The 14,056-nt window shown below is 41.3% G+C and overlaps 1 protein-coding gene across 1 annotated transcript; it reads left to right on the top strand.

Annotated features, from left to right (window-relative positions):
- Nucleotides 1-1,045: 1,045 nt before the first annotated feature.
- npepl1 (aminopeptidase like 1) lies at nucleotides 1,046-13,706 on the top strand. Its single transcript, XM_036571633.1, has 12 exons — nucleotides 1,046-1,257; nucleotides 4,533-4,718; nucleotides 6,455-6,625; nucleotides 6,869-6,958; nucleotides 7,107-7,188; nucleotides 7,451-7,593; nucleotides 7,947-8,024; nucleotides 8,111-8,211; nucleotides 8,953-9,076; nucleotides 10,103-10,279; nucleotides 11,924-12,034; nucleotides 12,959-13,706. The coding sequence occupies exons 1-12, from the start codon at nucleotides 1,108-1,110 to the stop codon at nucleotides 13,121-13,123; spliced, it is 1,578 nt and encodes a 525-aa protein (XP_036427526.1). The 5' UTR covers nucleotides 1,046-1,107; the 3' UTR covers nucleotides 13,124-13,706.
- Nucleotides 13,707-14,056: the final 350 nt, after the last annotated feature.

Genomic DNA, 14,056 nt, shown 5'->3' with positions numbered 1-14,056 from the left:
GTAACTACAAAACGGTTTAATCTGACATTTAATCTATTCCAGAACTGGATGTTGGACAGTTTTAAGAAAATTAAACATAAAGCCTACATATTGTTTAGTGGTATCTGATCTACATCAGGTATTTGTTTAATGTTTAAGATCATGGAGAAAGAAGAATTTAATCTTTTAAACATTATGATTAACATGACCAGGAACATGAGTTAACATTTAAATAAGGTGGAAAAAATGTTTGATTTAAAATGGTCAGTTTTACCAGTGCAAAATGAACTAATGTAAATATGATCCTGCAGCCTGTTAAAAAAAATTAATTCATCTAGTTTCTCTGGAATGAGCACCCTTATTTACATTGATAAACACTGTTCTTTACTACTCACATACATATATTCTGTTATTAAAAGAGAATTTCCTCCATAGTGTGTGAGGGTTAGGGTCAGAGAGATTCAGAGTGGTTTGGTGTGAAATGGTTCAGATGTGTTTACAGTGGTGGTGATGGGATCCAGGGGTCGCCATGACTACAGCACAAATATAGACATTTTATTTACTATCCAGAACCACCAGTGAACCTACACGAGTCTTCTGAGTTTATATGGAATGTTGATGATGGAAAATAGTGGAAATTCTGAAATAATAAGTTTTCTTTGGGGACTATTTTGCCTCACAGCGCCCTGCATGTATCCCTCCACCATGAACGGAGTTTAAGTTCTCAAAACTATCATAAAACAGCGTCTCAGTCATCAGGCAGTGAATTCATAACCATTTCATGTAGGAACTTTCTGTGAGGGAGCTTTTGGAGGTGGACGTCTGGTTCCTATCACCACCACTGTGAACAGTTCTGACTCAGTAAATTTCTCTTTATCATTTATTAGGTCGGTTGATCTATATAATATACTTGTAGGTTATATTATTTAGTAAGCGGGTTTATCTTTATAATCTGTGTACATATTATCTTTTAGGCAGATATGTCTTAAACATAAACTTTGTTTTAGGACAGAAGTGGAGCTCTCGGCGCCTAAAGCTTCTCGCGAGACTATGTATGTATGTATGTTCTCGCGAGATGTGAGTGCAGCTGGAGAACAGGAGCCGGAGCTGTTAGCGGAACAGTGGAACATGGCGAACGTGGTTCTGGAGTTTAAGGCTGATGCCGGAGACTCGGAGCCGCCGAACCGGCCTGTTCTGGTCGTTGGGCAGCTCAGCAACCTGCAGCAGATCAACTGGACTCAGATTAAAGGGAAGCTGCAGCCGGCGGTCAGCAAAGAGGTAACCGAGAGCTAAGCTACACATCTGTGTTACCGGATAGGCTCGGCTCGGCTCGGCTAGGCTAGGCTAGGCTAGGCTCGGCTCGGCTCGGCTCAGCTCATCTAGCGCCCTGCTGTGTTCACAGCTCGACTCTGGACTTTCACTGATCCTCCTCTTAGAACATCAACTCGCATCTAACTGTAGCTCTTTTACTCAGATCTGCTGAGCGATAATCAGACTGTCCTGTGACCCAAACTGTCATTTAACTCTTCATTAAATACATTCTGATCGAACAGATTCTGATCAGCTGATCGGCTCGGGCGTTGTTTTATAATCGCGGTTCGCTGTTCAGTCTTCAGGCTTATAAATCTGCTCGAATTATTTAACCAAAAATCTAATTAATGTAAATAATTGTCCTCTTAGCCCGAGTGTAGTCGGCCGGCCTGGACATGTTTGTGTCTTGTTTTTAATGTAACGAAGTTTTAAAAAAACCGTTCAGGGATTTACGTTAATAACTCACCTATAAACTAGAGACAGGCTTCAGATACTAAACATGCCTTAACCGTTTGACTACATTAGGGGGCTTAAGGGGGGTTAAGGGGGCTGATTTTTACGTGGTCGGATTTACCAACCTTTATTTAAACTCGGGGTACATTGAGGGAGACCCTCACTTACAGTGTAGCCACTACAGACATCAGGGATTGACATCAGATGCTAAAAAAGTCATAATAACCATGACAGTAAATTTAATAGTAAAATATAAAAAATAACCTAGCAAAATCAAATCAGAAGTGAACTAAGATAAAATAAAACAGTGTCAGGCTGAGTGGAGGAGGTTGACACACTACATTAATGTACACTACTGTTAGACCTGCTCTCAGTAGTGTAGTGTGTACACTGTGTGTTTGCAGACGTAGGTTTTATTATTTTTATGCACTGAATGTTTTAATGTCCAGTTCCATACGGCAGCTAATACCTCATCTGTGATCTCATTATCAGATTCGCTGTAGTGACCAGATCACCTGTCAGGTACCGAGAGTTTTTACTATGAGTCTCTAAGGCTGCATTTACACAGCAGGTAAAAGTGGCCCAAATCCGCATTGAATCTGACATTTTCAATTCAGATTTGAAACGCTTTTATGTGGTACTGAAATCTGATACGTGTCCGATCTGCTGCATTGCTACTCAGTCTGAAAAGCCAGATCGGAATTCATGCACCTCTACGTCAATCCAGCTTGACATTGGTCATAATTTCGCGTTGCTGAGAACATTTGGGCTGATGTTTCTGTACAAAAATTAGAAGAGACTCATCCAAAACCCTCCATGTTTGAAGAGATTCTGAAAGAAGAAAAGCCTGAAAGCAAAGTTTAAAGAATTCGAGAACACGAACCAAAGAAGTGACCACGCCCTTTTTACGGCTCGAACACATTCTGGGTGATGAGCCCAGCTGTCAGTCAGTGAAGCTTCATGATGGCTCCTGTGATGCTGGTGAAGATGAAGCTGATCCTCCGGGAGCGACTGGCGTTCTTTGGCAGTCGTGTTTGTTTACCTCTGGATGAGCCGTGAAGCTGTTGTTTTGCTCATGCGGCTCAGTTTAGGAGCTGATGTGTTCAGACTGTCCCATACAGATCACATTTTAAAGATAATCTGAACAGCCAAACAAAAAAAAAATTGGTGAGAAAATCAAATTTGAGCCACTTTTACCTGCTGTGTGAACAGAGCCTAAAACTCCATTTTAAATTTTTCATTTCTGAACACCTTCAGACGGCCTGGAACTGTTTTAGTTGAGTTTAACTCTTTCTTTCTCTTTATTGAATTTTATTATGGTTTATTTTATTTTATCTCACTATTTTATTGCAGCTGTTTTATTTGATGTCAGTTCCTTTGCTGTTTTGTTTTAATAACTAATTTTATTTTTTAGATCACATTTTTCATATTGCTCATTATCTCAGTTGGTTCTTTTATTTATTTTTAATGTGTTTTTTATTTTAGATTTTATTGCTATTTTATGCCTGTTTCTTATTTGAACTGCTATTTTTATTTCTATAATAATTTTTTTTGATTGTTTTAGTTGATAAACTTCATCTTACCTTTTTTTCAGTCCCTGTTTACTTTCCTGAACTTCACTGTAAACGTCGAGATGAAGGTTGATTGATTTCTGATACCGAGACTGAAATATCAGCCGATCCTGATCTGATCTCTCTGCTGCTCTTTAAAATGATCTGCTTTAACTGGTGCTCCTCATTTACGATGATGATGAAGAAAAAGCAGTCTGTGATGCTAAACTATTAAATCACTCTATACACTCTATTACTCTCATTACTCTTAAAAAGATGGTTCTTCAAGGGTTCTTTAGTAAAGAAAGTAGTTCTGTATAGAACACTCAAAGAACACTTTGCCTGATTGAATGGTTCTTCACATCATTAAAGCGTTCTTCTGTTGTTATGATATTAAGGTCGTTATAACAGAAGAACACTGTTTTGGTGCTATATAGATCCCTTTTTAAAAAGGCTCTGTAAAGAACCAACTACAGCACATTATTCATCTGAAGAACGCTTTCATGATGTGAAGAACTCTTTAATTATGCAGAGGGTTCTTTGAGTGTTCATGGTTCTACATGGAACCATTTTCTCTACTAAAGAACCCTTGAAGAACCATTTTTTTTAAGAGTGCACAGCCAGAACTACACAACCAACAGCGTCAGAGCCCCCAGTGTTAGAGTTTCAGTGTAGATCAGTTACAGGATCAGATCGCATTGATTCTTTATTACCTTCCACATCACGTCTGTCATTTTCAGATCAAATCGGCTCTGCGGTCGTGTCACATATCGCACAGATCGAATGTCAGATTCATGACGTGTTCTTGAAGCACAGAACTGTTCTAACCTTTGTGCTCTTGAGTGTGTGTAGATTCTGTTCTTACCCAAGAACAAATCCCACATAAGAGAACATTGGCGAGTCAGAGTCTTCATCAAAACTGTTTAAGTGGGTTTAATAAGAAATTTCTTCTTAGTCACTGGGTCCAAAACCACCAACAGTAGAGCATTCAGCTGTGTGGTGTGTTAGTGTGTGTGAGTTTAGTGTGTATTTAGTATGTGTGTGTAGTATGTCAGCGTGTGTGTTGGTATGTGTAGTGTATATATTACAGTAGTATACAGTTTTGAGTTTATTGTGTTGCTGCACTGCTGAACAGTGTGATCTGGACCAGGTGTGGACGATGATGGTTGGATCTCCAGGTGATTACGGCTCTAGAAATGTGTTTGAATTCTAAAACAGTTCTGTTTCATTTGGTTTCAGATATGGCAGTCTGCTCTGGGCGCCCTGAACCCAAATCCCACCGACAGCTGCCCGCTGTATCTCAGCTACGCCACCGTGGCAGCTCTGCCCTCTCGGGTCAGCCGTCACAACTGCCCCGCCTCTGCCCACTTCCTCACCCGCCTGGTCCGCACCTGCCTGCCTCCGGGCAGCAACCGCTGCATCCTGGTTAGTCTCACTTCATGGTGGCATTCAGTGCGACACTCTTTCCCTTCTTCCTTCTTTTTAAACGTGCTGGTTCAAAGGGTCTTGTTTACAGACTGAGTGCTGACCGCTGCTCATGTGATCCGCTGAAGACGTGTTTGGTCAGAATTTTCAGAACAGAGTCACAGTTAGTTTATTATCATTATTATTATTATTAAGCATGTGTCCTTGATTAGACTAATATCTGGTGTGTTCTTATATGCAGTAGATGAAAATCTGATTTTACGCCCTCTGATCTGTTTATTAGAGTAAAACACTACAAGCTGCTGAGGATCTGAATCAGATCTGAGCTTGTGCTGTGTTCAGGTGCTCATCTGAAGGTTGAACTTTCCAGATGGTTAACTAGTCAACTCAGCTTCACTTTGTTGGGTTGTTTGTTCATAAATACACTCACCACTCAGAAAAACAAAGCACAGAGATCCAGAGAATACAATCCAGCTTTTTCTTTGTTGTGTAAAAAATCACACAGATCTATTAAAAGTGCATCAGGTTAATATTTTCTAGCAAGATTAGCGTTTTTCACTCATGTAAAAGCTGAATGGTCACGTTATACGCAACACATCTCGTAAACCCATGAATCATCTAGAATCCCCAGTTTATCTGTTGTACATACGACTTTCTCGGCTGTTTGAGTGGAAAAACTGGTATTTCCCTTTTTCCCAGACGCATCACCATATCAGCACTTCTACTTCTGTTTCTCTTATAAATTCAGACTTTTGTTCATAAAGATTCTCTGAAGTGTCGATTCAGAATCCTCTCATTCTGCTTGGGTAGTTTCTGATATGCCATAAAAAGGTACAAAGGAGATTAACATTTTTATAGATAAGTGTCATACAGTGTTAGACACTGTTTTATGGTTTTATTGTCTACATTTCTGCATAATTAAAAAATGGAAATGTAATTGTTCACAGTGGTGGTGTTAGGAAGACATTCATCTCTAAAGCTCCCTCACAGAAAGTTACTACATGAAATGGTTATGAATTCACTGCCTGATGACTGAGATTCTGTTTTGTGGTAGTTCTGAGATGCATTTTGAGCCAAAACTTTATTTTTAAAAATCCGATTATGGAGGACGGAGACATGCAGGTTGCTGTGAGGTGAAATAGCTCCAGTGCTAAAACTACAGCAGCAAACTCCAAACACCAAATGTGTCTCAGCTGATCGACTGCATTTAAAGGAGATACTGTAAAATTGACTTTAACGTTATTAGTGTCAGAAATTTCCTTTGAGTTTAGCAACTTTCTGGTTGCTCTTCTGTCCCGTTTGCTGTATCAGCAGGTCCATAAAGATAAATCCGAGGCCAGTTTAATGCATTTGTCTTTTCACCTTTCAAGCTCCAAAGTCTAATCAGAGATCAGAGATTGTACTAGTGAACTTTGTATTTGAAATATGCAGTTTTGTTGCACTAAATGCATAAACATGATATCTGTCTATTTATTTTCTGTCTTCAAATTTTATTAAAATTGTTAGAAAATATTACTTACTTAATATTTATAAAATATATAGTGCATAATATGTATTATATGCTCTATTTTTGTGGCAGAGTAAAGATTATTGCTGTCTGCTTCCTGAGTTTTGGTATTTTTTGTTGTGAAATCTGATCAGTGAGATCACATTAAGTACCTACTCAGGTCAGGAGTGGAGATCCTGCTTCATGTTTTTAAGCTTGACATGTTAAGCTGTTTTTCCTTTTGGATCAGATGGTCTGTGAGCGGTCGGATGTGTTTGCGTCGGCATGCGCCATCGCCCGCGCTTTCCCGCTCTTCACCCGCCGCTCTACCTCCTCACGCAGGACAGAGAAGAAGCATGTCACTGTGGAGTTCGTCACCGTCGGACAGGACAACGGCCCTCTGGAGCTCTCCACGCTGGAGGTGAGGCTCATTGGTACCGAAACTTCATCTGTGGTCACATTTTAAAACGTTTTCTGGAAAATCCACCTGACCTGTTTACTCAGACAGACGCTCATCAGGGGTTCTCCAGATTGTCTGTCTGGACATCCCGTCTGTTTTTCAGAGTTAACTGCCTCTTTTACTCTGAGTGTGTTGGTCTGTAACGCTGCTGTGCTGCTCTTTAATGTTGAATTGTGTCCATGGTAACTGAATGATGTCTCTCAGTGTCTTTCCAACACGGCTGACGGAGTTCGACTGGCAGCACGGATTGTGGACACTCCTTGCAGCGAGATGAACACTGACCATTTCCTTGAGGCAAGCTCACCATCACTCCCATCATCATCACCATCACTAGCGTCATCACCATCACCCCTAACTGTATTATGGAGGAGTTCTTGTGCCAGTTAGGACCGTTTTCCTGCCGGACCTCGAGTTCTTTAACCGTGTGTTATTTTGTGTCTAGGAGATCAAAGCGGTGGGGAACGAACTGGGCATCACGCCAACTATAATTCGAGGAGAGGAGCTGAAACAGAGGGGCTTTGGAGGTAATATGAGAAATCCTCTGCTCTGTCACATGCATTCAGGGAAAGTCACAGGCAGCTCTGTCCTTGATTAATATTCAGTGGTAGATATATATTAAACTCTCTGATCAAAAGAAACATGGAAACCTGATGATCATGCTCATCTCAGTGTTCATGCCGAGCTGTGCCAGAAAAGCTCTGCCAGAATAGCAGCAGTGTGATTCCTTCACCGTGGTACAGTTTGCTGGTTAGTCTGTGGTCAATCATATTTCTGTTTCCCGTTCAGGTATCTATGGTGTGGGTAAAGCAGCTGAACACCCTCCTGCTCTCGCTGTGCTTAGCCACACCCCCTCTAGTGCCACTCAGACTATTGCCTGGGTGGGCAAAGGCATCGTTTATGACACGGGTGGTCTCAGCATCAAGGGCAAAGTAGGTACCAAACTGTCCAACCAGCTGTTAACACAGAGACCTGGGCAGAAAGGCTCGCCTGTACTGATTAGCATACACTTTAATGCTGAAATGGGTAAAATATAAATGAAAGAAATATATGAATAATTTATCAAGGTAGTATTTTTTTTATCTTAAGTTTGATTCATTATTAAAACTGTGGTATTTTTGTAACCCATTTAATGTAAGTAATTAAAGTCCACGTTAACTCCTCCCTAGCTTTCCTGTTTCTCTGAAGGTAGTTTATAAATCAAACCAGTAAGAGACAGTTTCATATTCAATGGGGGTAGAAATGTCTACGTTTATAAAGTATGATTTATGTTATTTTCTCACAGACCACAATGCCCGGCATGAAGAGAGACTGCGGAGGAGCAGCTGCCATTCTGGGAGCTTTTAAAGCTACTGTCAAACTGGTGAAGATTTGGTTTGACTGCTTTGATGTTTCAGTGCATTTAAAAAGCAGCATTTCTTGAATCTGTGCTTTGTCTGCTTTTTTCAGGGGTTCAAAGACAACCTCCATGCTGTGTTCTGCCTGGCTGAGAACGCAGTGGGACCTACAGCCACTCGGCCGGACGACATCCACACCCTGTACTCTGGAAAGTAAGCGCTGCTCTCAGATCAGTACTGTGTATTTTTCTTGCATCTTCAAGCTGAGGTCACCAGGTCATTTCCTCAGTTCTTCCCCAAATTCATAAAATAATACATAAAAGTAGCCTCTGTACTCAGCATTCAGCACTTCCTGGTGTAACCTTAAAGGGAAATTCTACCAATTTTTCAAAATTTCTGCATAATCAGATGCCTGGTTCCTATCACCACCACTGTGAACAATTCTGACTTGGTAAGTTTCTGTAGAGCGGAGCGTTTCACACCAAACCACTCTGAATCGCTCTGAACCGCTGTTTACATCTTAAACATTTTATTATTATAATTTAATTATAATAATTTGTGGAATTCCCCTTTTACTCTAAAAAAGATGGTTCTTCAAGGGTTCTTTAGCAAGGAAAATGGTTCTATAAAGAACCATGAACCCTCGAAAACCCGTTGCATGATTAAAGGGTTTTTTGCATAATGAAAGGTTCTTCAGATAGATGGAAAATGTGCTGTAGATGGTCCTATATACAACCCTTTTCAAAAAGGTGATGATGCAAAGAATCCTTCAATCATGCAGAGGGTTCTTTTGAGTGTTCATGGTTGAACCCTTGAAGAACCAGCTTTTTAAGAGTGTACTGTGTGATAATAGGATTTATGAGGTTCTGCTGTGTAAGGGTCGACGTGTACGTTGTAGAACTCTGGTCCTAAAGCAGTGGGTTGTGTGTGGATGTGTGTGCGTCTGCTGTGCAGGACAGTGGAGATCAACAACACCGACGCAGAGGGGAGGCTGGTGCTGTCTGATGGAGTTGTTTATGCCAGTAAGGATCTGTCTGCTGATATTATTCTGGATATGGCCACTCTGACCGGAGCTCAGGTGAGTTTCAGCTGAGCGTAGATATCTGAACATACAGAGAAGCCTAACAGTCTGAGACCACGTTACAAAAAGGGGGATACACCACCAAATACTGAGAAGGTCTGAAATTCATGTAAATATTTAAAAGATCCCACTTTTCGTTCAGGTTGTTCTGGTTGATTCTGATTTTATTTGTAATGAAAAACTTTGTATTAAGTCAGAAAATGGAATGTAGAATGGAAGCGTTTTCAGCAGCACTCTCAGACTTTTGGACCCCGCAGTTTGTGCTCACTGACGTATGTTTAAATAACGTAATGTTGCAGAACCGTACGCTGTGTTCTCTTTATGGTTAAGTGTACTTGAACGATCTGAACGGGCAGCCACAGAGTAATGTGACCAAAGATCATCTGCTTACAGTGGAGATTTTGACTGCGCTTGGTCATGTGACCCCTTGTGGGTTTATGACTAAACTCAGCAAATCACATGATGCTCAGCTCACGTGATGCTCAGCTGCTCATGTACTGTCTGAAAGTGATGCCTCTGAATTGGTTCTCCGGTGGGGTTAAGGATCTGTAGTCTCTACAGCACTGAAACTGGCATCTTATTCAAGTTCAAGTGCCAGAATGTAGCTGCACCATTTCAGGTGGAATGAAAATCTCAGATAAGAATACAAATTTCAGTTTTCTGACCAAGTACGAAATCACACAGTTCAGTCATTTGTGTAAAGAAAAGATTGTCAATCTTTTTTAGGCTCTAGATTACTTGGTTGAAAAACTCTTGTTAAAAAGCCAAATCACAGATAATGACGTTTAATTTTAAATACAGTGAGGAAGTTTGATGGTCAGTGTGAAGTGTGAGTGTCCACTGTGGTTAATGAGCTACAGCTCTTGGGGGAAAAAAAACTGTTAGCATGTCTGGCTGTGCTGGTTTTGATGGCCCTGAATCTTCAACCAGAGGGGGGGGCCTCTGTTAATGTTGGATCCTGGGGAGTTCCTCTGTGTGTGTGTGTGTGTGTGTGTGTGTGTGTGTGTGTGTGTGTGTGTGTAGGGAATCTCCACAGGGAAGTACCACGCAGCCGTCATGACGAACAGTGAGGAGTGGGAGGCAGCGTGTGTGAAAGCGGGTCGCAGCAGCGGAGATCTGGCCCATCCTCTGGTCTACTGCCCCGAACTCCACTTCAGCGAGTTCACCTCCGCCGTCGCCGACATGAAGAACTCTGTAGCGGTGAGGGGAGGGAGTGTGTGTGTGTTAGTGTGTGTGTGAGTTGCGGGGGGGGAGGTTTCAGTGTAATAACAGTTTATTGCACTGAAACTGCAGACACATTTTCACAGGACGGGTCTTTACAGAACATTCACTGTGTAGTTATAAAGCTTTAATAAGCACCTCACAAATATTGTACACTACAGATTTTGCTTTAATTAATTCAGTAGCACAAACTTTCAGTACTGTTATCCCATCATTTTTGGGTTTTCCGCCAGATTTTTTTTTTTGGATTTTGGAAATGTGCAAAAAAGACCTGAATGGAAAAAGGCGAACATTTGAGAAAACACCCAGATTTTGCAAAAACAGTTCTTAGCTAGGACGAGGTAGAACGGTTAGAATATTGTTAAAGCTGAAATTAGAAAAAGATTGAAGGGAAAGAGTTTTTGAATAAACAATGATCAAACAAGCTGTAAATCACGATTCAGTGATTCCTTCAGACGGTCCAATCGCCAATTTCGACATTCTGATGCGCTGATCAAAGCTCATTTGAAAACTGTCTCTGCACAGTGAGCTCCAGAACTGTCTGGGTTTGTGTTGCCAGATTCAAGGTGGACGTCGTCAGAGATTTTAGCCCTCGTTAAGTGGCCACTGCTCGTCCTGCCTGGCGTCTCTCAGATACAAACAACACGGGCGTAAAAAGACGGCAGATGGCTGCAAAGATGATTCTACTTAAAGCAGAAACAGAGTTAAATCTCTCCATCTCGCTTGTTTCGACGCTCCCCCTGATCACAGCAGCTACATCTAAACTTTAAAGTTTCTTCATTGAACGGCAGTGGATGGAAACATGACTTAACTCACATTTTTTCTGCCAAAATTTTATGTTCCACTGCACGACTTTTACCCTGATTTTAGTCCTGAGTCTGAGTCTGAGCTGGTCGGCTCCAGTCTGCAGATTTTTGGGTCAGTCAGAGCTGACAGTCAGAGAGAGAGTCGAGTCGTGTGTGGTGGCGCGGACTCAGATTTACTGCTTCCTGATCATGTTTCAGACCAGTCTGAGTTTTTCAGACGTGTTTGATTTTTTCGACCCGACTCTGAGTGAAATTTAGTGTAAACTGGTCAGAGACTTAATCTGAACAGACTCTTGCAACAGCCAGTGAAAACTGAGAGCATTAAATAGGGAGAAATGCTGAAAAGTCTCTCACATGTGGAGCGAAGCTTTTTAATGAACTGAGTTTAAGGAACAATCGAGTTTATGTACATTTAAAACTCTAAAAACCCCACACTGACCACATCTTCACATCCATGATCCTCACTCAGACATGTTTACCTGCTGCTTCTTTACGGTTTCAGTGCTAATGGCAGAGAAAACAGCAGCAGCTCTGTTAGTTTATTTGCATCATTTGCACCACTAATTTGAAAACACACATGAGTTCTGAAAAGTTGAGTATTGTGTGACCCCTGATCGTTTAGTGTGGATCCCCAATATTTCAGTCACCCAGAAAAATCTGCAGAAACCAGTGTGATAGTGTGAGACGCCGGGTGTGTTATAATCTGTTAAGACTGTAAAGTCGTGCAGTGAATCCAGGGCTTTAGTGATGGTGTTATGCTTCACCGTGTGCTCGTCTGTGGTCAGGTGTTTAATGTCTGTCTGCTGCGTTTCTGCAGGACCGTGAAAACGCTCAGAGCTCCTGTGCTGGACTGTTCATCGGCTCTCACCTGGGCTTCGACTGGCCTGGTGTGTGGGTGCACGTGGACATCGCCTCACCTGTGCACGCTGTGAGTAGACCGTGTTGGAGGAGATGCAGGTGTGGGTTTCACACCAGCAGTTCTGCGTTAAGGTTTCGACTTTAAGCTTATTAAGGTCATACGGTGCTTTGGGTTTCTCACATCTACAGTTTTATAAATTCTACACAATCTCACATCATCAGACGTTACATATTCTAATTTTAGAATAGCAACTAATCAATTACTCCCTTTTGATTGTAGTTTAAATATATATGATCCCTCTTAACGTATTGCCTTTTTTCCCAGCCTGAATAAAGCGGCAGTGTTGGTCATCTAATAAGCACTTATTGGAAGTTTAGTTTTCACTAAAACGCTCTGATAAGGAATCCTCTCTCTCGCTTTAGCCGAGCGCGCTAATGTTACTCCTCCTAATAAACAGACACACGTTCAGCTCCATCTCCTCATTATTCACCACCATCACTGTAATATTTCATCATCAACATTAACACACGAAGGTGATCAGAGGGGCGGTGGAGATCGAGTCTGCAGCGTCTGAGATCTTTAAAACGCAGAGTTAGAAAAGAAAATCATCTCACAGTGAAAGCAGCGTTTTACAGTAGAAATAAATGGAGCTCATTATGCTGGTAGTGAACTATGCTGCTGACACAGCTGCCTAAAAACCATAGAAACAGACCTTAAACAGAAGTGAGGACCCTGTTGGGGTTCATCCTAAAGTTAGGACAGGATTTAGGAGATTTAGTCTAGTTAGGATGTTTGTGTGATGCTGTTTTCTTATCTGGAGTTTATGGTGAGATTATGAAGTTAGGAAGTCGTCATGGAGACTAAACAGATTTCAGAGTTAAGATGGTTCTGTAATACGACTTCTGGTTTCTGTGGTTCTTGTCCAGTTAGTGGTGAATAAGATTTGTCTGATTTCTACTTCAGTGTAAATAAACGTACCTGTGTCCTGTGCAGGGCGAGCGGGCGACAGGTTTCGGGGTGGCTCTACTGTTGGCGCTGTTCGGTCAGGCATCTGAAGACTCTGTGCTAAACATGGTGTCTCCGCTGGGCGTCACGGCAGCCAACGCTTCATCTGGGGATCAAATGGAGAGAGACAGCAAGAGGAGAAGACTGGTCTGATGATCATCTCCGACTGCTCCACAGCTCCTGTGTTCAGAAGCCACTAAAATCAGTTATCACTGAAACACTTTCTGACCCCATCATCCCACTGACACACACACACACACACACACACACACACACACACACACACACACACCCCTCCGTACTGAAGACCTTCAGAACAGTTCAGCTCCTCCCTCAGAAACGCCTCTGAACACTGTGTCGTTTAATAAAAGTGCAAAGTAATTGTTTTGTAAGATGAAGCTGTCAGATTTTAATGTTATGAGCCGTGTTGATGGAAAGTGAATCTTCACTTTCATTAATCATAATCATAATCAAAAAACTGTGTAACAAATTTATTTTACATCAAAAGATACCAGACAGAAAACTGAGAAAATGGATCACTTTTCTGGTGTTTTTCTCACAGATTTTGTTCTGGATGATGTTAGAGATGCAGTGACTGTCAGTTCATGATGTCTGTTCTCTTTCTATGGATAGTTAAATTCACTTTGATGCCAATATTGTAAGTGTGGCAAAATGAGGAATACAGTGTCGACGGTGAAGCTGGACCTTTAAAGTAAAGAGTTAAAGAATACGGTGATCTGCAGTCGTTTCATTACTGAATGAAAGTGAGAATCTTTCTGAATGTTCCTTCACATTCATCACTTTTAAAACGGGTCTGGATTTAATCAGGTGATCATGCTGTTTTCCACTGAATGATCTCTGAAGCGCTGCGTTATAAACGTTCAGAGAAAGCTGCATGTTTCAGAGTGTAAACTGTCACTGAATTAAATCGCTGAATTAAATTAGGATTTAGTGATTCTTTGGTGAAAGACCCCCCAGGATCTCATCGATATATTTAATGTTTCTCATTTTGAGATCATGGTAAGAATATTATAAGACTAAGTTAGTTCTAGACTTCTTTATATTTAAGGAATTTCATACAATGAA

Source organism: Colossoma macropomum, unplaced genomic scaffold, assembly GCF_904425465.1.
Source record: "Colossoma macropomum unplaced genomic scaffold, Colossoma_macropomum, whole genome shotgun sequence".
NCBI classification, from domain to species: domain Eukaryota; kingdom Metazoa; phylum Chordata; class Actinopteri; order Characiformes; family Serrasalmidae; genus Colossoma; species Colossoma macropomum.
This window is presented reverse-complemented; position numbering and strand designations above follow the sequence as displayed.

Coding starts and splice junctions, on each gene's coding strand:
- npepl1 (XM_036571633.1), top strand. CDS start 1,108: ATGGCGAACGTGGTTCTGGAGTTTAAGGCTGATGCCGGAGACTCGGAG. Junction 6,959..7,106: donor ACACTGACCATTTCCTTGAG/GCAAGCTCACCA, acceptor TTTTGTGTCTAG/GAGATCAAAGCGGTGGGGAA. Junction 7,189..7,450: donor GAAACAGAGGGGCTTTGGAG/GTAATATGAGAA, acceptor TTTCCCGTTCAG/GTATCTATGGTGTGGGTAAA.